This window comes from Zootoca vivipara, chromosome 2 (genome assembly GCF_965207765.1).
Source record: "Zootoca vivipara chromosome 2, rZooViv2.hap1.1, whole genome shotgun sequence".
NCBI classification, from domain to species: Eukaryota; Metazoa; Chordata; class Lepidosauria; order Squamata; family Lacertidae; genus Zootoca; species Zootoca vivipara.
This window is the reverse complement of record NC_142584.1, coordinates 52,778,416-52,802,446: the sequence shown is the minus strand read 5'-3', so window position 1 is coordinate 52,802,446 and position 24,031 is coordinate 52,778,416. Positions and strand designations below refer to the sequence as shown.

At 41.7% G+C, this 24,031-nt stretch overlaps 2 protein-coding genes across 5 annotated transcripts in view; one reads left to right on the top strand and one right to left on the bottom strand.

Annotated features, from left to right (window-relative positions):
• Positions 1-13,952: 13,952 nt before the first annotated feature.
• Positions 13,953-16,453, top strand: LEAP2 (liver enriched antimicrobial peptide 2). The gene is made up of 3 exons (XM_088663160.1): positions 13,953-14,550; positions 15,147-15,283; positions 15,869-16,453. Exons 1-3 carry the CDS (start codon positions 14,491-14,493, stop codon positions 15,903-15,905), a joined length of 234 nt encoding a protein of 77 aa, XP_088519286.1. The 5' UTR covers positions 13,953-14,490; the 3' UTR covers positions 15,906-16,453.
• A 257-nt stretch (positions 16,454-16,710) lies between these two features.
• AFF4 (ALF transcription elongation factor 4) overlaps positions 16,711-24,031 on the bottom strand; it is a 56,213-nt gene continuing 48,892 nt past the window's right edge. For all 4 annotated transcript variants that reach the window (XM_035105382.3, XM_035105383.3, XM_035105381.3 and 1 more), the window contains 2 exons: positions 23,207-23,427; positions 16,711-22,295 (listed from right to left, as the gene is read on the bottom strand). In XM_035105382.3, coding sequence (XP_034961273.2) covers positions 22,177-22,295; positions 23,207-23,427 — 340 coding nt within the window. In that variant the 3' untranslated portion in view covers positions 16,711-22,176. The remainder of the gene's footprint in view (positions 22,296-23,206; positions 23,428-24,031) is intronic.

The following is a 24,031-nucleotide window of genomic DNA, read 5'->3' as shown; positions in this document are numbered from 1 at the left end:
GGGCAAGAGGATGGGTCTGCCAAAGCTTTTGTGTTGGAGAAAGACGCGCCAAAAGCCATTAGGAGGTTCTGAAACCGACTGACCACATCACTCCGTGTAAATAGCAATGACTTGAGCACTGTAAATACGCAGCACCAATAAAAGAATAAAATGCAGAGCTGCGTGGCGTCGTTACTCTGAAGTAGTCCACTCCGGCCACCGTGACAATTACTTTGAATGATACATTTTTATCTTCAGTCCTCTAAAGCCTGCCTACCAGATCACCGATCCATTCCTGCAACTTCTTTATATAGTGCTCCCCCTTAAGAGAACTGTCAATTTGATAATTTAAAGTTGCTTTCAAAGTTTTTGTGTTACAGTAGTTCAGTCTTGGAGACATAAATGACTTTTCCATGTTTTCTCATATAAAATAGTGAGATCTGTACGTTTTTCATCTCAGACATTATATTTAATGTAGTTAAATATATACCTGGGTCTAGGTCTAGCTTCATTTCATGTGTTTGTCCAATTAACCCCAACACTATTCTCCAATATTTGGCTGCCTTTTACATACCAACCACATATGAAACAAGCCTCCTTTTTGTTGCTTATAGCATCCAATGCTTTCCTTCCCCTTATAGATTTCCCAAGTTTGCCATTGACTTGGATACATCTGTGTACTCATTTCATAATTCTCTTTATGCTGTATGGCTATAGAAAACCCAGATTCTTTTGTATACCAGTGCCAAACAAAATGGGGGTCAGGCTCCAATCAGCTGACTGGAGTGACTGCATAATTTCAAAGGGCCTTTTTGAAGCTGTTGCCTGATGTCATGATGATGTCAGCTGATCAACAGGTAGGCAGTCCCACCCCTTAACAAAAGGGGCCTGCAGAGCACGGACTAGTCCTACATCTGGCTGGAAAAGTTTATCCACTCAAATATATTCCATTTGATTAATTCTCCTTATTAGATTTTTCCCTAGCTAGGTATAAATAAAGCATTTAATTTCAGAACTGGCAGCCAACCTCAAACCTAAGCCCTTTTTCATTGATGTAGCCCAGTGAGGGAAGGTTTCAGGCTGATGGGAAATATAAAGGGAATTCTCTGAGTTTCAACTCCTGTTTCATGTTGGTGGCTGGGGATATACTGACACACTTTTTTGTGGGCCTTTTGATTCTAAATTCTGTAGTCTTATTCTAAAAGTGAAGTTCTTTATGTGCTTGCTCAGTCATGCTATGGTGCTGGGCTGCAAACCAGTGTTAGGCTGATTCCTCACCTTTGCACTCTGCTATAATGGCTGCAGGTCCCCATGACCCTGATTGCCAAATCTGTCTCCATCTAAATGGTTTTTTTTTAATATCCCAAATGTGCAGAATAGCAATATATAAACAAGTACCAGTTCTCTATGCAGAATAGTACAATTAATGAGTCAGCTCTTGCAGCTGAGATGTACAGTGACCATGGGCCCACTGGCGGAGGAAGAGGAGTGCAGTGGGAATGCACTGCCCCCGGCAGCGTGATCCCAGTGGGGTGCCATCGCGGCTGCCCCCCTGCCTGTGCTGGGTGCCACACACCCAGGACACACACCACGGCCCTGGGATGCATGCCAGCCCCACCCCCGCCTGCTCTCCACCCCACAGTGCCAGCGCATGAAGCTCTGCCAGTGCATGGGGCACCCAAGCTAAATTTAGTACAGAAAGCATGCACACACACACATTTGGCTCTTTTTGGACATGCACGTGCCTCAGTATTAGTTTTTACATAACACGCTAAAAAAGGTGCCTTCATGCTACTGTGCTGCACACCAATTTTAATGCAGGATAGAAAAGCGGCAAAGATAAATGGAATGCCTATTCTTGTCTGCAGCTGTAGAGTTTACCTTTGAATTACATAATTTCAGGGTAAAGTTCCTTTAAACATATGTGAGTAAACTATAACAAGTTGTTGCACAGACAGAAAAATAATAGCAGTGGAACAGCATATGTAACACAGCATAGCACTCAGTGATGCAAACAGGGCCAGATTTAGGTTTGATGAGGCCCTGAGCTACTGAGGGTAATGGGGCCCCTTATATGTCCAGCTGCCCTTCGTCAACAACAAATTGTCACCGCTTTTTGTGTTGAATATATGCTATATGGTAATTTATGGACCTAATAGGTATCTAAAGCCATTTGCCACTGTTGCTGTATGTAGGTTTTATTTTATTTGTTTTTTATCTTATAATTTGGAAATCTACATCAAGGTTTTTTCCTTAATTTTTTTTTGGGGGGGGGGGCAAGAGAGTGGGGCCCTAAGCTATATATAGCTTGTTTAGCTTATACGTAAATCCAACACTGGCCAAAGCATATGATAGCATGTCTCTGATTTGCTAAAAAGTTGAATTTGATATATGTACATATATGGGATAAATGCCTACTGTCCACTTTCATGATAGGAGCACCAGAAGCTGCTTTGCACAGCCACACCAGTAGTCCATCAGTGTTTTCTACACTAGCTGGCAGGCAGCTGTTTTCCAGGGTTTCAAATAGGCAGTCATTCTTGGACCTACCTGGTTCGTGTTTTGGCTAACCCCTACTTACTCGCCACACCTGTGGGGAAGCTGTCAAAGTGCTGGTAGGGGCGAGGGGGGTTTGTGGCGGCGATAAGTTTCCTTTCCACTCTCTTCCTGGAGCCATTCAAGGGCATTGGATGGAAGAGAGTGGAAAGCAACGGCTGAGAGGTCTCGGGCCCCCCTTAGGCGTGTGAAGTCCTGCAGAGTCCCGCTGGAGTCCTGCAGAGGGCGCACCGAGCCCACGTCGATCCGGCGCGCGAGGGGGGCGCCCGGGCTTCTCGCCCTGCACGAAACAGCGGCCGCAACGCGCGCCTCGCCCAGCCCAGTCCGTTTATTTCTGAGAAAATTCTAAGAATAAAGGCTGGGACAGGCAAAAAGTCCGCAGCAGGCTTATAACAACGACGGAGCCTTAGCCTGCTTGTAGTGTTTTGGCACCGCCAAAGGCTAACAGATTGCTAATGGCCTCATAAATGCGTGACTCTTTAAAGGGCCGCCCGCAAGACTATTGAAAATGGCCAGTGAGCTGACGCGACCTGTGACTTTATCACCCGCGATTGCTTTTGTTCTAAAGAGTTTGCTTACAGGCAGACGGGAGCATTGCTTGACTGGTTATAACACGTTTGTACAAGACTTTAACACACACACACACACACCCGTCACTTCTGCACCTTAAGGGCATTCTTTGAGTATATCTGCGTGCCGAACCCATATTTTGCTGAAACCTCTAATGGCTTCCCCCCCCCAAAGAATTCTGGGAAATGTAGTTTGCTGAGAGTGCCCTGCTCTTGTTTCTAATTTCTCTGGTTCCTGGAGAGAGGGAAATGACTATGAAACTCAGGCAGGCGCGACTCCATCTTATTCATGTTTACTCGGAAGTTAGGTCCCAAGTAAGCCTTGGCAGGATTCCAGCTGTAATTCTCTGCTGCTACCACCATTCTGGAAGTTTTGAGTCAAAAGCTGCCAAGGCTCTGCCCAGCAAAATTTACATTTACATTTCCAACTTTTAGATCGCTTAGTTGTTTTCCCCCTACAATGTAAAATAAAACCTGAAAATACCAACAGCACACTTCAACTGCCTTGCTTATCCATATAACACCACAGAAATCATTCCAGTGGGTGAGACAATGCACTAAGAAGTGTGTGAATCCAGAGTTTCTTAGGGGTGGGGGACCTGTGGTCTTCCAGATGACTCTGGTCTCTCTAACTTCCATCCTTCAGACCACTGGTCATATTGACTGGGTCTGATGGGAATTGGGGTCCGATGACATCCAGAAAGTCACAGGTTGCACATCCATCCCTGAATTAAGGGCTTAAGCCTGTTCAGCAAGCTTTAACATTCAGCATTTTTCTGCTTCCTACCCTCTCCCTCCGTGCTGCACTGCCAGTGGCTTTTTTTGAAGCTCCTCTAAGCTTGCCACGCAGCACGGGTGACTGCAGTTTTGTTTTGTTTTGCCTCGAGTCTGTAAACTGTTTAGACTCTGTTTTGGTGCAATCAAGTGATATATAAATTTTGTTAAATAAAAATAAAATACCGGGCATGCACAACTAGATGTGTGTTTCTCTGAATTGTGACCATAACGCACGTTGTGGAATAAAAGTTGCAGACAATGAATGAATGAGTGAAACTTCATTTGCATCAGCCATCGGCCATAGCAATAAAATAACAATACGATATACAAAGAATAGAAATAAAAAGTCAATTATATAAAATACATTTTAGGGTTTTGAATCAATTATTCAACAGTTGATCTTATTCTGATTGCCCCAGCTAAAAACCTTGCAACCTTTGCTGTCACCTGCTCATCTTGATCTGCCAAGAGAAAGGACCCTGTGCAGTGGTTGGGCGACCCAGAATGGACAATAAAAGTGGGGGGATAATCTAATTCTTCAAGCTGCAGATACCTTTTTGTCCAAGAGCATTAGAAGGGGGGTGAACCACATAATTAAAAGGAGTTAGCAAGAGAAAGGAAGTGTGCTGTTGGGGCTAAGGGGGAGGCACCAGATTGGCAAAGGCTGGTTAAAGGCAGGGTGTTGGTTTCTGGAGTACTATCTGGAATGTTGATACTACTGTGTAGCTAATGACAAATGGCCTGTCTCCATTATGCAGAGTCTGCTGTGATCCTAAATCCATAGCTCATCCATCTACCGAGATGACTGGCTGAAGTTGACCAGTCAAGGCAAACTGTAGATAAGCTTTTTTCCATATGCCACACATCCTACTGTTCCTCCAAAGAGGGCCATAGCAGACTACGTACAGTCTCTCATACAAATGGATGCTTAACTTACTTCAGTGCAATGGTATAATTTCAATGTGTGCCTTCAAACCGTTTGACAGGAGAGATTTTTGAAGTCTGCTCTCCCAAGTTTGCTATGAGACTTTGGTGGGCTGGTGAGAGTAGTCAGTTTCAGCAACCATGCTAGGTAAAGGTAAAGAGACCCCTGACCATTAGGTCCAGTTGTGACCGACCCTGGGGTTGCGGTGCTCATCTCGCTTTATTGGCCGAGGGAGCCAGTGTACAGCTTCCAGGTCATGTGGCCAGCATGACAAAGCCACTTCTGGTGAACCAGAGCAGCACACGGAAACGCCGTTTACCTTCCCACCGGAGTGGTACCTATTTATCTACTTGCACTTTGATGTGCTTTCGAACTGCTAGGTTGGCAGGAGCTGGGTCCCAGCAACGGGAGCTCACCCCGTCGCGGGGATTTGAACCGCTGACCTTCTGATCAGCAAGCCCTAGGCTCTGTGGTTTAACCCACAGCGCCACCCGCTGTCCCAACCATACTAGTTCATCTTTTTTTGTGTGTGTGTAAGGTGAGCACACCCACATCCATGTGCTGTTGCAGCATGTATTATACTTGTGTGTGTTTTTTAAGTGGTGGTAGGGTACCTTTGGCTCTCCAGATATTATTGAACTTCATCTCCCATCAGCCCCAGCCACTGTAGCCAATGGTCAGGAGTGATGTGACCTGTAGTCCTGCAATGGCTGGAGGCATATGTTTCTGCAGGAGTTTTTCCTGGGGGTTGGAGCAAAGCAGGTGGGGAGAATGAGGGAGTAGGCTAGTTTCTAGCAGCAATAGTGCCTGTACATTTCCCCACATACCTCAAGTAGCTAGAATTTTTTTTAAAAAATAAGATGGGAATTTGGGGGTTATGATTCATTGAGGTGAGCTTTCCCCTATCCTCCTCTCCACTCATCCACAGATTGTTCATACATGTTGGGTAGATATTTCAGTATTGGCTTGAAAGCAGCCAGTATAAAAATGAGCTCCATTATCATGACAAGTCAATCTATCAGCTTGAATTCTAATTCTGATTTACTTCTCTCAGTGCCATTGCTTATGTAGTCAAAAGTGCAATAGACACACACAAGGAATTAGCATGCTTGAGGCAACCTCAAGGTTTGCAGAAAAAAACAATGTTTAGAGGGGGGGACAAAGGGGGAGGAAACCCCCTAAACCAACACAATGAGATCATGCTTAAGTGCCCACAGAAAGCTGGCTGACTGCTGACAGTGGGGGAGACAGAACACTTCAGAAAAAGCCTGTAGGGGAAGACCAGCCCTCCCATAAAACAGCCCAAAGAAGACGTGAGTAAGGTCAATGGAGGATTGCTAAATCTTTAGGTGAGGTCAAGGGAAGAGATGGGGAATGGTATGGACTGGAAGAGTACAGGGTACTAGCCCAGCCAGCCAAAAACAAGGAACACTCCACACTGCAGAACTTAGCTGCAGATCTCACTTGTATTTACAAGTAATCATCCTCTTATCACCCTGTTCTGTGTAATTTTAAACATAGGCTTTGCCAAGTGTGCTAATGTTCATTCACCTTGCAAATGGACAAACAACATCATTCAGGCTAGTTCCCCTTTGTGCTGCCTTGTGCCTGTGGCTATTTTGAGAACAACAACAAGTCTTAAACTGATTCAATTAGACCAGGCACGTACAACAGGTAGATCGTGATCTACTGGTAGATCACTGGATGTTTGTGGTAGATCACTGGTAGATCACTGGCTCCCCCCAAAGAAGCTCAACAACTTTGGCTCCCACCAAAAAAGCTCAAAAGTTTTGCCCTGCACCCCAAAGAAACAAGGCTTTCCTTCCCCCTAAAAAAAGCCCTACAACTTTGACCTGAACCCTTAAAAAATGGGCCTTCCTCCTTCCTAAAAAAAGCTCAACAATTTTGACCTGAACCCCCAGATCACCACCAGATTTTAACTCTGTGAGTAGATCACAGTCTCTTGGGAGTTGGCCACCCCTGCATTAGACCATGGGTAGGCAAACTAAGGCCTATCTAATCGCCTTCTAAATCCGGCCCACGGACGGTCTGGGAATCAGCATGTTTTTACATGAGTAGAATGTGCCCTTTTATTTAAAATGCATCTCTGGGTTATTTGTGGGGCATAGGAATTCGTTCATTCCCCCCCCCCAAAAAATATATATTATAGTCCACACACACCCCACAAGGTCTGAGGGACAGTGGACCGGCCCCCTGCTGAAAAAGTTTGCTTCAGGCCCTTTGTTGTTGCTGAGATCTTCTGCCTCACCCTCCATGAGATGCTCACATCTCTAACCACTTTCTTCTGGATACCTACAGACCATTGTGCATTTTCAGCAGAATCCTTTTCCACAGTGCCACTTGAACTTCAGCAGAACCTAGCACTTCTTTCAAAATGGAGCCACTGCTTCCTAAGCTGTAAAGCAGTTGCCTGATCCAGCCCGAGCAATTTTTATCTCCACCCTCCCATGACTGAGCTTTTGGCAGTTCTAAAAAGGGAGTGGCAGTAAACATCATGACAGGGTGAGCAGAGCCTGGCATCCTCCCTGGGTCATAAAATCAAATATTTGATAGGGGGATAGGCCCTTTCCTCATATGACCTGCATGGACCAGCTGAGAAGGGGAAGCTGTGTGCCTCTGTGTGTGTGTCTGCAAGACTGTGTGGGCAAATGTGGGGTGGCCACACCCACCACTGCCATGTGACCCCTGGAAGGCGGGACAAGGATCAATGTGGCCCTCAGAGCAAAAAAAGGTAGCCACATCACATTGGCTAGTTAATGGCTGTAAAGCAAGAGATGAACCATTAACTGTACTACTTAAGCTTCTGCCGTATAAGACTACTTTTTAACCCAGGAAAATCTTCTCAAATGTCGGGGGTCATTTTATATGCCGGTTGTATTTCTTATACGGCGAGTATATCCCAAACTCTATATTTTAGCTGGAAAAGTTGGGGGTCGTCTTATACGCCCAGTCTTATACACCAGAATATACGGTATGTTGCCATTTGCACTATCTCAATTTCCTTGGTAATCAGAGGCATAAAATACTTGCACATCCTTTGCTTGAATAGCTTCATGAGTGCATCTGTTTACAAACCTCTCTTGATCTAGTTACAGGTAGGTAGCTATGTTGGTCTGACGTAGTCGAAACGAAATAAAAAAATTCTCTTGATCTGTCTGCTTGCTGCTGAATGATAAATTTAAAAAGCAACCCAAAAGGTAAAGGTATCTGTGCTAGCCCACACGAAAAATTCCGAAAGCCATATTAGAGCAGTGTGTTAGCTTTCAAGTTCTACAGAACTCCTTTTCAGACTAGGCAGCGGGAGACCATGGTTACAAGTGGGTTTCAGTTATTGACACACAACTGTTGTGTGTTCCACCTTCCCAGCATCCCTACAGGCAACGGGAAACCAGCACCTAACAGAGGCTCACTCGAATGTACAGTATGCCAGCTCCTCTATGATCCCATCTAAAGTCTTTTAACAGATGCAGAATCCATAACATCACTATAAGCTGCTTTCTCCCCTCCCGCCCTTTCTCCGTTTACCATCCTACAACAGGGGTAGCAAACTCTGTGCCCTCCACATGTTGCTGGACTACAAACCTGCATTATCTCCGATCACTGTTTATACTGGTTGGGGCTGATGGGAGTTGTGCCCAGTTGCCTGCTTCTGAGCCAGATGAAGTGTTTGGAGAACTGGAAACTTTTTCACAATATGTTGTTATATCTTTGTTGGCTTAATGATGTTATCACCCTAATAGGGATTTTAAAAGCAAGTGTCTTTTCTTTGTTTCATGAGTAAGAACTTCCAGAGAGGCAATGGTGAATCTTTGATACAAACATATATGTGCCATATGTCTGGATTTTCCCGGACATTAGCAGGATCCCAAAGGCTGAAACGACATCCGAGGGGAATTTCCAAAATATGGCAACCCTACACAAAAACACAGTCGTTTCTGGTAACGTCTTGGAAGTGGGAGCAAAGTGTGATTCATTTTAACTACATTTATATGCTGCCTTTGTACCAAAGCACTCAAAAATCATAGACTCATAGAACTGTAGAGATGGAAGGGACCCCAAGGGTCATCTAGTCCAACCCCCTGCAATTCAGGAATCTCAGCTAAAGCATCCATGACAGATGGCCATCCAACCTCGGCTTTAAAACCTCCAAGGGGAGTCCACCCCATCCTGAGAGGTGTTACTATTTTAAAACCTTGGCATTCAAGCAAATATGCACACTACCCACCCCATACCCCTGTACTACAAGGTACAGGAAATTACTTTGGCTTCAAAGAGACTGATCAGCATTGGTCAGATTTCCGCCATCGCTTCCACAGAAATGCTGGAATGCTGTGGAGGAAGGGATGCTTTGAATCTTATATACTGGATTCCTCAGGTTTTATTTGCCAGTCACAAAATAAATGCCCAAATATTTGAAAGACATTTATTTCAGTGGTTGTCTGTCCATGCTCTGTTCAAATTAGGGTGAAATACATCTGAAGCCCAGTCGATGGATTTGTGGGTGGGAGTGGAAACAGGCAAGGGAACAAGAGAGATGGAAAACAGGCAAGGGCAGGCAGAGAGAGAGAGAGAGAGAGTGCAGTCAGTTCTGCCAAAATAGTATTTTACACAAAACATTATCTATACAGCAATGGACTTCTGTATGTGAAGTATTGTGTATGCTCACCCACCGAATAGATGGCTGATGCATGGCTAGGAGGAGGAGGAGGAGAGGACGCCGCCGTTTCCGAGGCCCAGCCCCACGTGACGCCCCAGCTCTGAGGGGCAGGCGAGGGCAGGGCCGCCCTGAGCTGGAAGGAAGGGGGAGCGCAGCGGAGCACCAAGCCTGGTATGGCCGCCTCCTCCTCTGCCACGAGAGGCTCCGCCGCCACCTGCTTCCCCCAGCAACCGCCATCTGTGAGGGGAAGGGCCGGGACAGATGAAGATCCCCAGCGCTTGCTCTTGCCGGGGCTCACTCGAGGGCTTGCGAGGTCAGTGTTTTTAGTAGTAAAAAAAAGAGAGACAAGTTGCCTCTGAGCGTGGACAAAGTTCCCCTCGTGCCTCGCTTCGTGAGGGTCACAGCCAGTCCCACCCGTTGCATCGCTTTGGGAAAGGGGCTCCCTGACTGACCCCCATGTGGCAAGAAAAGTGAATTCTTTGGGCTCCTCGCATCTCAAATATAACTTCGCTTCATTTTTAATGCTGTGATGTCATTACTTCAAAGTACAGGTTGTGCGTTTCTCTCTTTTTTAAAAATAGCTCAATAAATCACTCCACTGAAATCTACCCATTTCCCAGCCAAATCTCTATAAAGATTTTATAGCCCCATGATGATACTTTTTTATTTTTTATTTTTTCTATTTTTATTTATTTGTTTGTTTGTTTTTTATTAAGGGGGGGGCGTCAGAAGGTGATCTCGCCTAGGGCGCAAAAAACCCTAGCACCAGCCCTGAGGGTGGGACAGGGGTGAGCAATGCCCCCACGCCCCAGTTTTCTTATTTTTTGAAAACACTCTCTGCTCCACGGTGCATACTGAAGCTTCTAAAGATTCATACGTGGCTCTTTAATTTTTGGTAACTCAATTCTAACAAAGATAAACCATTTCTGGAGTCTCACTTGGGCTTGAGGGCTTGAACCCTCTTGCTGAAAGGGAAGAATTCTGGTGAGAGTACACACACAGCAATTGTGTCAAGTGCAAAAGTACTGGGACAGTACTGCCTCCTGAGTAGACAAGTGATGGCGAAACTGTATTCACAGCGAGTTCTAAAGAGTTCCTGTCAGTTTCAGTTCCTTATCTTTGAAATGGGATTGGTGGAAACCCAAGAGGGCTGATTCCAGTAATAACCAAGATAAAAACTAAAAATAATGCTATTTCTGTAACTTGTTTTAACTGTTTATAATACTGAATTTAAAGTTGCTGTAGGCCACCCAGGGACCTGCTGGTGAAAGACAGGTAATAAATGTACTAATGATGCCAACAACATATGAAGTGTTATCTTTTGATATAACACTTCATATGTTGTTGACATTATTATTATTGTTACGTTTATCACCTGTCTTTTTAAAAAATCCAAAACCCTACTACTGGACTTCAAAAAAAAAAAGCAAGTCTTTAGTTGGAATTGATAAAAATAACACTCAAACAAATCTTTGAAACAATAAGATGAAACAAAACAGTACTTTAAAAATATTTACTGGCTTTAGAACATGAGTATGGGTTTTGAGTTAAATTGCATAAACTTTTGTTCCTGTACTAGTACACAGTATGATGTGCAATGTGTGCAAAAAGAACAAAGATTTTGGTGCACATGTATCTGGGTGGAACTTGCACTGTGCGACTTAAGCTCTGAGCAAACATGCATAGGATTGCAGAGTCAGCCACACTTAAACCCTCCACTTTTGTGTTTCTGAAGTACACACAGCCAATATCTATGCATGCTCTACACACACACACCCCCCATAATTAATTACAGTACCTAGGGCAAATATCAAAAGCAAGAAACATAATTTGCTCCCATTCCTAAATGTGAATGCAAGATTGTACAGCTAATATAAAACAGGGAATACGTTTTGTACTCTAGTGTCCAAAACACAAGGTACATAAAGAATACACTTTGTAACTTGTAACATCAAAATCTGATGCCGACAGCTCAGAAATTTGATGAATCTTAGCTTTGTAGCATGGAATCAAATAAAAACCTTGCAAGCTCGTCTGTAAAACAGGGGTTTTACTGCTCTTTTCATTATTATGTTTCTGATGTGGTCGCAACAAGGGTGTGTGTGCACCTGTCTCCACAAACCCATTTGCCATATCTTCCTTTCACCTCAGCAGTGAAACCTCCCAGGCAAACAGGATAGAAAGGAGATGTGCCTTTTCTGCTCCCCTAGAGCAGGTTTGTAGGGAGTGTATTAAATTACTTCCTGTGCATTCCATTAAGCAAAATCTCACAGGGCTGAACCTACAATTAGGCACAGTGAAGCAAGAGCCCGAGGTGACAGATGCTGTGGGCTAGCAACCCTCTAGCAGCTGTTCCTCCTGAGCCCCCTGGCTGGTTTGCCACACAACCACTACACTTCAAGGTGTGGTGGGGAACTCCATCCTATTGCTATTGTTGAAGATTCACCTGCCAGTCTAGTCAACTTCTGCTTTTTAAAGGGGGAGGCACCATCTTGTCCTTTTCCTCAGACAGCAAACTCAACCCAGTTTTGAAATGGAGAGGTTATCGGTTTCCTAGAATTGCTCAGGAGAGAGATACTGAACAGTGCCAAGTGAGTGCTTAATTGAGATAAGATCATGCCACGTCACAGCCAGGTTCCGCCACAACCTGTTCTTTGCCACTGGTGTCCTCATTCAGCTGGGGTCAGCCAGGCACTGCTTCAGCATTCTCCCGACATGCAGCTCACTGCCTGTTTGCTCCCTTTCAGACCTGTTTTATTTTAACTTGTCCTTCCCACCACCCAGAGCAGCATTCAAGGTTTCTTTTTTAACTTGAGCCCCTCCTTCTCAACTTTCTGTATGTAAATATGTGCAATTAGGTTTTTTTTCCCAAATATGTATCACTTTACAGTTGTTCACAATGAATTGCATTTGCCGTTTTACAGCCGATTCATTCAGGATAAATCCTTTTGCAGCTCTTCACAATCCTTTTAAAAAGCCCATCTTGAACAGTTAAGTATAATCAGCAAACTTGACTACTTCACTAACTTTAGACCAGTTATGAACAAATAAAAAGCACAGGCCTCAAAACTGATACTTGGGGGACCCTGCTGTCTACATCCCTCCACTGCAGAACTGTCCATTTATTCCTACTCTCTGCTTCTTGCAGAGGACCTCTTATTCCATGACTGCTAAGCTTACTCAAAAGTCTTTGGTGAGGTACTTGAAAGGTGATGGAGATGAAGAGGCCTTCATCTGCACTTGACTCTGCACACTCCCGCAGAGCCTGGTCTGGAAAATTGATTTGCTGGGAAGAATCAGGGCTGCAAGGAAGGGCCTTGGAGAAAAGAGCCAGGCCACAAACGCAATGATTCCAGCAGCTTTTGCAGCTCTAGCAGATAGGGCAGTTTGATCTTATTCCCGTTTTCCAGGCAGGGAGAGAGGGCTGAGATGAGAGACAATGGCTTGTCTTGGAGTTAATGGTTGGAGAATTCCTACTGTGCTATGTCTCTAGTTCAGGCATTCCCAAACTTCGGCCCTCCAGATGTTTTGGATTACAATTCCCATCATCCCTGACCACTGGTCCTGTTAGCTAGGGATCTTGGGAGTTGTAGGCCAAAACATCTGGAGGGCCGCAGTTTGGGGATTCCTGCTCTAGGTTGAGGTTTCCCAAACTTAGGTCTCCAGTTGTTTTTGGGCTACAACTCCCATCATAGCTAGCAGGACCAGTGGTCAGCAATGATGAGAACTGTAATCCCAAAACAGCTGGAGACCCAAGTTTGGCAAACCCTGCTCTAGGTGCTCTGATGCTGTATAGAAGAGGTTTGACGCACAGTGTTGTTGCTGCATATTCGGAAGTTATGATTCCCTATTCAGGCATTTGGCACCTAAAGATACCAAACATGATAAGAACTAGTGGGAAAGTGTGCCTGGTCAAAGTATGATCAGTTCAGTTTGAAGGAAGCCACTTCAACAAGTATAGGGGTAACTCTGTCGGCCCTTCATTGACCAGGCTTCCCTTCAGCCTAGCTGATTTCCGTAACTGTGGGACGGTGCCAGCCTGTGCCATTCAAGGGTGGTTGCAAATTAGCACACATTCTGAAAAGTACACTTTAAAGGCTGGACGGTGTAGGATTGATCTATAACCCATCCAGCAAATTTACAGAGGGTAAAAGACTGATGACGGACTCTGCCGAAATGGCAAAATTAACTGGGAAGTTCAGAAATCAAGACGACAAGAACTTTAAAAGAGAATGGGAAAAGTTTCTAATTTATATACAAGATCATTGTAAGCAGGTTAAAACACAGTCAGGATTTTAACCACACTTGTAATGGAATGGAATGTATGTATAATTTAGAATAACAAAGAATTGGAGAGGTACTGTACTGATACGCAGTTGAAAATATTATCAACAAGACCAGTGGAAGGGATGGGGGGGGGGAGTCAGGAGATTCAGAGTAATCTTGATATTTGGATTTTGAATAGTTTTTTGTTGTAGGTTTATATTTTTGAAAATCAAATAAAAATTGAATCATTAAAAAAAAAAACAGTAGCCCTTTGGATGGGCATCCAGAGACTGCAAAAAGACACCACCCTCCGGTAAAACCAAATTGCTTGAATCCCCTCTCTCTTACCATCACCCCACTTCTTTTCATTTAACCCCAAGAAACTGTGTGTAAAAAAAGCTTTCTGCTCTGACCATTGACCCTTTTGCAGGTACACTGTGAAACATTGGATGAGATCTAGGTTTAAAAAAAGGAGCGGTTGGCATGTTTGATACATTGATCAAAGTACAAGTGCTGGAAAAGTAAATATATTTAGCCTCCAGGACAGACCTTGGACTATCAGTTTAGTAGACATTAACTTATGAAATCCCTTTGCCTCTCAGGGTGATCTTTGCTCCTTTAATAAGCTGATGCAATGCCAATTTGCATCTATAAAAGTCCAAGCAGAACAGCTGGACAAGTATGTCTGAAATAGACTTAACATCATTTGGGAAAAATTGTCGTACGACAGCTATCCAAAGATGATGCAGTGTTTGAAAGTTGTGGCAGTCATCGTCGCTTGTTCAGTCCTGCTGACTCAGGTAAGAACACTTCTGGCATTTCAATTCCAAAGTGGAGGGAGATGCTAGCTTATTTGCATGGCATGCATTTCAGGTGTCTTTGTTAACTTGACATAGCCAAGCATAGAGACCAGTATTACCAGCCGTACCAAGACAGCACGACTGATAGCTGTTATTAGCATTCCACTCATCATTATGCCATGCATGTTTGGAAGGAGGGTTTGGCTATTACAAGCAGACTTTGGAGCAGACATGTTGTGTTGCCACACAGGTTGTGTGTGTTAACTGGGCCAGGCAAAGGCCTGTTTTGCCTTTACTGCAACAGAGCCCCAAGCTCTACTTTTGTCCCATAGAAATGAATGCCAACCAGTAACTTGTACTGGAAAGTAAAACTGTGTACTTAGGGACTCCACTGAGTTGTGTATTTTTGGATGTATGAAGTGTTAGGTTTTGAAATTCCTACTGGTCTGGAGAATGGTTGTGCAGAAACAGCAATAAACAATAGCTTCCATATAGAAATGTCAGACTTCAGTCAAATTCTGCAGAGAATCAGAAGAGCTTAATAGCTAAATGGAACTCAACAACATATATAACAGCTGCCTACAATTCTGTTTCAGACACACTGTGCCTCTCTGCATCCACAAAAATCTCAGCTATCAAGGCCAAAGAGAATGACACCCTTCTGGAGAGGGATCTCAAGACCAATTGGCGCAGCATGCAGGGATAACAGTGAATGTGCCACAAGACTATGCAGGTAATTTCTATCTCACTCCTTGAAATGAATTCCATGATGTCTGGGGCAGCCATTCGAGTCATCCTGAACAGAAATGAGGAACATATGTGACTCTTTGGGCTTCCAAATCCCACAAAAAAAAATCAGAATGATAGGAATTGCAAATCTAGACTGTCCAATTTTAAATTGAATAAACTTTAAACGACACAGCCTTTAATACAATCTAGATTATCTGGTAATATTTTAAATATAAGAGAGATGTCAATTGTGAAAATAGTTTAGGATCAAGACACTAAAACACAGACTAATCAATAAAGCTATTTATATTTATGCTAGTCATTAGAATATTTCCTGAAAATGTACATCAACTGAGCACCAAAAACTAAAAGAAAAAATTATTTTTGGTTTGCAGTTCTAAAAACAAAACTACTCTGTGCTAATGAAATGTCTGCTGGTGGCACTATTTGCTCTCCCCTTAAGACAAATACCAGAGACTGATCAGATTTTTTTAAAATAAAAACCATCATGTTTAACTTTGCTTTCATATTACAGAGCTGTATTAAAGTATATTAATTCCTCTCTGTATATTGCTTTTTTCTTTTTCAGAAACAAACACTGTTCTTTAAGAGTATCGCAGGAGTGATTGTTCACTAAGGTGAAGAAACTGCTGCTGCTTTTGAGAATGTTCCTCCCTGTTTATTTATTATCACCTCTCCTGACATCATGTGCTCAAAGATTTTCAATGAAAGCTTCTGTTGTATGGACACCTACAAAGGACTTCAACGTGTCAGAAGCACATTTTAATTAGGCTACATCTTTCCATCACCGGTCCTTTAGAGGAAGCTAAAGTAGCTTAAACCGATCTTATTTTTTGTACTGTTTATCATGTTTTTCTATGCAAGACATTAAATAGCTGTTAAGCAAACACACTTTGCTATGTGCCTTGTATGCCAGCCAAAAGGGAAAGCCAAGTCTGGGAAGATACCCTGGAAGTACTTTGAGCAAAGCTGAACTATAGATCTTTACCATTCTACAGGAGCTAAGGGAATGATACAGGTTTTTCCCCATTAAATCCTCAAGCAATTATTTAACCCTGGTAAATAAAAAAAAGCGTAAGGGCAATAAGCACCTCAGTACCACAATTGATGCTATCTCTTTTCCAATGTTTGCCTTTCAAACTTTAATTTTGTGGTGGGGAATGATGTAGCTGGCTTAATAGTAAGGAACTGGGAGTTTTCCCCACTTGGAACATATGGGAGCAGCATACCACTTTGCCCACAAGTGGTATGCTGCTCCCATATGTTCCAAGTGGGGAAAACTCCCAGTTCCTTACTATTAAGCCAGCTACATCAGAACTATTAACTGGCTTACTATTAAGCCAGTTACAACAGAACAATTCTTTCTGAACCAATGTGTAATGCTCTTGTAGAAAGGCCCATACAAAAGGATTAATTCAAGCACAGTGCTTATAAAGTTTAATACAGAAAATCTATTTGATATTTATTAAACTTAGTTTCTCCAGTTACAGTTTTGCATTGTACAAAGCATTTTAATGACACAGTAGTTAAAAAGATCTTTACAAATTGAAATGTGATACCCTTTTCTCCAAATATTTAATTGCCATAAATTTGTTTAAAAATACACATTAAACGCATATTTCAGACACTAAACTTTCTATAATCTCAATACCACAAAATACATAGATATACTATACAGATGTGGGGGGGAAATCTAGTTAGTATATAATACTTTGCTCACCATTAACATACGTGAAATGCACATACTGACTTAGAAATCCTAATTTGGAGCCCCAAAGTACCCTTTTGAAATTTCAAATATATTGCAAAGTAAAGGGGGGGATCACAGTTTTGTTTTAAAAGTTTAGTTTTGGTTGAAAACAGATGACTAATACATTGATAAGTAACAAAATGTATAAGACATGGACATGTCATGTACAAAGCATACAACAGAGAGCCATCCTGCCAATCATGTTCAGTACCAAGCTGCATGCTGAAGAAGGGATTTTTTTATATATTTTTAAATTGATAAGCCAAAGGTTAAAAACAACTTCCCCCCTCCCGACACATTTGCCCCCAAAAGGAAAAGAAAAGCCACCTTTACCAAATAATTTCAAATATGATAAAGGATCTTTAATAAATATATAAGCACTTTATCCTCCATATACAAAACTTCTTAAAACCATTTAAAAATGGAACCAGATACATATGCCAGCAACTGTGCTTGCAGAGGCTTTTGGCCTGGCTCATGAAGCCAAGTTCTATGTTATTTTAGTGCAACCATCTTGGAATGTTGGCTGCCAATACTGATGTGATCTATGAACTAGGAGAAGGAAAACGTCTGAGTCCACTTTGCCAACACCAGTTCTGTACAGTTACATTACCAGAAACAAATGCTTTGTCAATACATTTACACATGGAATTGGGAAGACAAGCCAAAATTAGATCCACTTTGACAATTAATCTGAGCGGGAAGCAACAAAATGTCTTCGGCTGAGTTTGCTTAAAGCTTAGGTGAATTGGGAGAAGCCATAATGTAAAAACAATCGGGTTTCTACAAAAAACTTAACTCTGGTGAGAATGTTATAATCAACCCATTTCCCATAACTGCTATTTTTAAAATGCCATAAACACCCCAGTACCCACCCAAATAAACTGATTTCTCATACTCTTACAGTTAACCTGCATTTTCTAGGTCTTGGGGGGAAGTTGCTGAATGGACCACACCAGTAAAAGCTTTGGCTACACTTTGTTGAAAGATCTCCAACATTAACTTAGCTTCCGAAAACCCAAACTTCCCACAATACTGATTTCCACTCAATTTAACGTCATTCTGTCCTTGAAGCAAATATTTATGAAATATTTGCCATTCTGGACTCTGCCATGTGGTCTGGTTGTTGCTTACTCCTTGTATGGGTAAAATGTATTCAGACTTGATTTGCTCAGGTCCATCGAAACCCCCTTAATACAAAATACTGCAAAGTTTACAGTGCAGGGAAATGTTACTATATATAGCAAAAGTAGTCTTTCCCGATATTTGCCAGATTTGGCAATCTTCATGGTTATCTGCCTACAGCTGTGTCTTACTTGCCTTTGGCAATCCCTCCATTATATCCAGACTCCCTACCTGCTGTGGCTGCTCATAACACACACTACAGGTTTTCTCGTGTATAAAATCACAGCAATCAAGCTTCAATAATCTAAAAGAAACTGATAGCACTCCAGCATAATATGCAAAGTTTATCACCATCACCAAAATGAGGATGGCTCAGCACTCAATAAATATATTGATATAGTCAGCTGTACTATAACCTAACACAAGTATAACAAACTTTGGACAGACTTGAGTTCATTCATTTATATATGTATGTAGATATATGTATTAGAAACATGTATATTACAAATTGCATACTGCTGTCAAAGGTCAAGAGCCACTTGCTCTGCTTTACAGCCAAGAGATTTAAATCATATTGAACTGAACACGCTGGGTCATCTTAGTCTGGTACCCTGAATGTTCATTTAAGATACAAAATGAAGTAGCTAAGTGTCAACAAGGTCGGCGTTTCCTAGGCATTTTATTAAGGGGATCTGCCATCAGAATTGTTCTTTAGTTTGGGGACATGCTAGTCAGAATAGACTGATAAGGTGAAACGTTTGTAGCTTCTAATGCTACAGTGTCTCACCCACTCACTGCCAGCAGGCTGGTGAAACACCCAAAAGAATTCCACTGGTGGATTTCGTGCCACCATTCATGAATTGCTCTCCTATGACCCTGCAACTTTTGAGAGAAAATTCAGAATTACTTGAACACCTGAGCAAGCCTAGTCCGACTATTAAGCAGTTCTAAAAGGCTCATCACTGGGATACACAGCAACATTGATATGCGTAAATACATAACCATAAAACCCCTTATTCCAGAGTTTCCACACAGAGACAACAGCACAATGCCAGTGCTCAAAATATACACATAATGCATCTTAAGGGCAGATGTTAAGCTTGCTTTTGCTCTTTGAGAAGAGAAGGAAAAGCTCATGATGTGTTTGCATTTAACAATTAACTTTGGCAAATTACTCATGCACTTCAGATCAGAGACAAAGGAATTCAAAGTTCGATGGCATTTTGAAATTTTGTCAACTCCTAATTTAACTGGTTGGAAACTGCTAGACAGTTTGCATTCATGAAGGAAAAGAACTGCTCATATTTAGGAAATACAAATAATACCTCTGGGAGGCATATATTACAAAAGATAATGCTTGCTAGCTTAGGTCTACATTTAAAACTACAGAGGCCTTGCTAAATTATTAAACATACAAATGTCTAGGATTCATCTGAAGAAGCTTCTTTAAAAAAATCCAATCTGATATAGAGTATTCTACTTCTGAAAACAATGTTTTTTTTAAAAAAAAAAACGAGAGAGATTTCCCCACTGGCAGTTATGGTAACTGGGTACAAAAACAAGCCAAATCACCCTGCTGATCACTGCAGCACTACACAGCAAGTGAGCTTGTAATCCAACTCCTGCTAACAGTGTAGAGGCTTCGGTATGATAAGTGTGCCAGGCACTTCTGAATGTTAAGGAAAAACCTACCCATTGGATCTGAGTTAGCATCTGTGCTATACATCTTGGGACCAAAGCACATGAAAATGCGCCTGCTTTAAAACTGCTTCACGCGACTGGTACCTCTACATAAGCAGCTCACATGAAATGGACCACAGAAACCATTTCATTTTTTAAAAAATAATCTGGAACTCTCTTAGTCTGTGTGCCGGGCACATACACAATAAACTGCTTGCCAAGGAAGCGGTTTAAAGAAGGTTCCATATGACAGCAGTTGTATTCGCATGGCCAAACAGCGACATCAAAAGAATATGTAGCCATTTAATACATCATCACCCATTACTGCTTAACTGAAATTCAGTTTGCCCATAGTAAATCATCCTAGGCTGCATCATTTTCTCAAATATTGTTTGATTTATCATCTTTTGTATGCATGGGTGCGACTTCGTATTTTTTTCTCCACTCTTACAATGCATTCTTGTGGATAAGAGTGCAACAGTATAACAGCATTAATGATTGTGAATACAGAACCAAGGGATAGTTGATTTCAGCGGAAACAATTCAAAGTATCAAGGTAAGAGAACCTGTGCATTCCTTGAAGTACAAAACATCCGAACACAAGGCTCCGTGACTATGCAAGCTATAGTTTAGTGACTATAATTTATGAAGTTTCTCAACGTCCCAAGGACACACTGCAGTACTAATCAATGTAGAATTCTATTCCTTCTTTCAACGTTCGCCATCATTTTGGCACATAGCTATACAGCTAGACATAAATTTAGTGCAATCATTTTCTTGAACATGCACATTTACATCTGGGGTAGGGTTCAGGGACAAGGGCAGGTAAAGCAGCATTCCACAACCCCACACAGAGAGGGGTTCAGAGTTTGACTCTAACAAATAACCAATGTGTGTATTCTCAACAAATGACAGCCACTAGTTACCAGGAAAAGGAAGCGGAATTTTACCAAAGTACTGCAGGAGACCAACTGGATACAGTATACCAGGTCCTAAGTGTAAAACCTCTTGTAAACAGTATTCAAAATCTTAGTCTAAAAAGGCATAAGGCACACCAGACATGTTAGGGATGCTAAACAGTATTCTTTTCGTCAGGAAAGGTGATCTGGTTAGTAACCTTCAAGCAGTCACTTAGAATTCCATGCATAATTTTAGCTGATCACAGTTATTTCCTTGAAAATTAAAGATTCTGTTCCCATCACAAACACTTAACATTAAGGAAGGTGTCGTAAAATGGGGTAAAAGCAGGATTTTAAATCAACTGGATGTTAACAGTTTAAAATGTCCCTGTAATCATAGGTCTACTCTCAACCCCCTGTTGCCCATTGCGTACTCCTATCTGTGAGAAAACCAAGGGTGTTAAGTTACTGCTCACATTTTCTGATTTACCACTGGAAATGAGACAAGCATCATTTCCATGTAGGAGTGAGTTAGTTAGTGGCTTCAGTGTCTAATAAAGACAAGCAAGGAAACAAGAGGCTGCACTAAAGCAGAAGATTGTCCATTTGAAACCATTTCTGGTCTACACCTGCAGACTGAAGCTCAATTGAGAGACCCACATCACTTTGATATTGCATTAAATGCAACTTCCTGGAAGGTTTTGAGATTATTAGTGTTAAGACATGTGTTTTGAAGCTAAGTGTCCATAGAGATTTTTTTTTTTTAACATCTCACTTAAATAAAATGGCTTAATGTATAGAACAACATCCTTGGAACTTAGTACAATAGTAAACCTGTGGCTGTCATTTAGGGGTTTAAGTGAGATATTCACAAAAATATGTCCCTACACTTTAGAATCTATCAACCCTGACTTTCTCTTACAAGCTCTACCACCACAAGACATTACAGAATAACAAAGCTCACAAAATACTTAAATAAAGTGTCTACATTTTATCGTCACTAAGTACTTGATCAGGTAAAATTTATAGGAAAAACTGCTAAATCTTAAAAAGCCCCAAAATAGAGCTTTCAAAAACAAATTAAAATAAATAGGTTTTAAAACAGATTTGTTAGGCATAATTACTAGAATTCCAATCCAATTGCAGCTCAATGAATCCATCTTACATTAAAACGTTGCAGAGTTTAAACTATTTTTTAAATACCTTAAAAATGGAACAACTGAAAAAGTTCATTAACATGATGGTTGGGAGGTTCTCAAACACATGATGCTGGGAGAGACATGAAAGCATTCCTTAATCTCAGTGTCCACTAAGCAATGCATTATGGCAGTCTTCCTTATTTTTTTATGACACAGTGTTGAAAAAAAATCAGAGGCAGCAAGAAAAGTATCTTCTATGCTTTAGATTTCTTTAGTCCAGTTATCACTTGGCATCCAAACGCAACCAATGCAGTCCCTGTCTTGTGTAACGTACTAGGTCTGTCATGACACTTGCATTAAAGATCAGAGGGCCCATCACTTTATCCAGTTCAGCAAAGAATTCTACAAAAAAGAAGAAACAACCAGATTGAAATATACCTTTACGCAACATATTCCCCAAGATTAAAACGATGGAAAATTCACATTAAAATAGGTGTTGTTTTTTTACTGCAATGCTAAACAAAATAAAAAAGCAAGGGATGGAGAACTTTGATTCTCTGAATCTCTAACTACTCTTGCAGGATTCACACTCAGTCAGAAAACCTTTCCGGGCTCTGAGCAACTGCTAACTGATTTGTATGTTGGGGCATCTAAATCAGATGTTTATTTAGTGATATTAGGGTAGAAATCTTTCAAGTGCAGATAATTGAAGGTTTATATAACAAGCGTTCACAGAGTGGGATCTTAGTGTACTTTAGATAGAACAAAGTGCTCAAAGTTCCATATAACATTTAAACAATACGTCCTAATATTGGTCAATTTTCTCTAAGCCTCAGAACATTTCACATAACTATATAGAAAAAAATATTGATGTGTGTGTGTGCGTGTACGTGCACCCCCACCCACCAATATTTTTTATTGATGAAGGCACTAGATGAACCTCACTGGGGAGAGCATTATACGAATGGAGATCCACTGCAGACAGCTGAATACATGAGCTGTAACAATGGGGATGGAGCTGTCTCCTAACATTCACTGGCCTTATGGGGTAGTCCTCCAGACAAGTGAGTATCTGAAGAGGGTTTCACTGAACAAGCTTAGAAATTCTCCCTGTGATCTGACAATACATGATTCCTGATAGTGGGAGGGTTTCTAAGTGTGCTACTGAATGAGCTTGAAACCCACCTCTGATCTTTGTGCATCTGAAGACTGAACCAACACCAGCAATAATTTAAGTACTGATTAAACAAAACTCTAAATGTCATGGTCTATTTGACTAGACCTGATGGTAGATTAACGCAGCCAAGTCTTACCCTTTTGCTCTCTGGCAAGCTGATCAGCTTGGTCCCAAATTTCAGTGGCATACAGAAAATTGGAAGTAACCTGGACATAGCTGGCTGCCATCTGGTGTATCCGTTGTGGAATAGTAACTGAAGATGTGCTCCCTGAAGGGTTGGTTGACCCTGAAGAGTAATTTCCTGAATTTCCCGGAGACAACTTCGGAGAGACTGGAGACGGCATGCTGACTGGTTTGCTAACAATTAAAAACATCACACACATTTGTTTGCCACCATCAACATTAAGCCAAAAGAGAAGATATGTGATACTGACAAAGTTATGTAATATTAAAACTATATTCTGACATTCACTCTATAGGGACAATTAGAACTACCAGTATTAAAATTGACGTCACCCATTACTTATAGATCTAATTCAGCACATATCACATTGTGTACAGTCCAGGATGCTAGATATGGGATTAACCACCCATATAGCAACCTTTTGCATTCATACACCCTGACACAGAGGGGGCTAAATCTTCCTGGAGGTTTATGTAACACTGCATACAAATATATTGCCAATATATTATTGCTACTAGACCCAAGTGTGCAAACTCTTATTTAAACCATGTTGTACTTCCAGTAAGTGCTACGAGTAACATTAATGTTGTGATAATCTTGTCAGTTAATTATTAGTGCTCATCCCTCTAAATTTGTGGGAGACTGAATACAGTCCTTTGAGAAATGGAAATAAATCTTGAAAATCTGCATGTTTTTCTAGAAGAAAAAAAAGTCTACCACATTAAAGCCTCAGAATGCAACAGTGCACAGACCCTTAGAGAAAATGAAGGAATATGA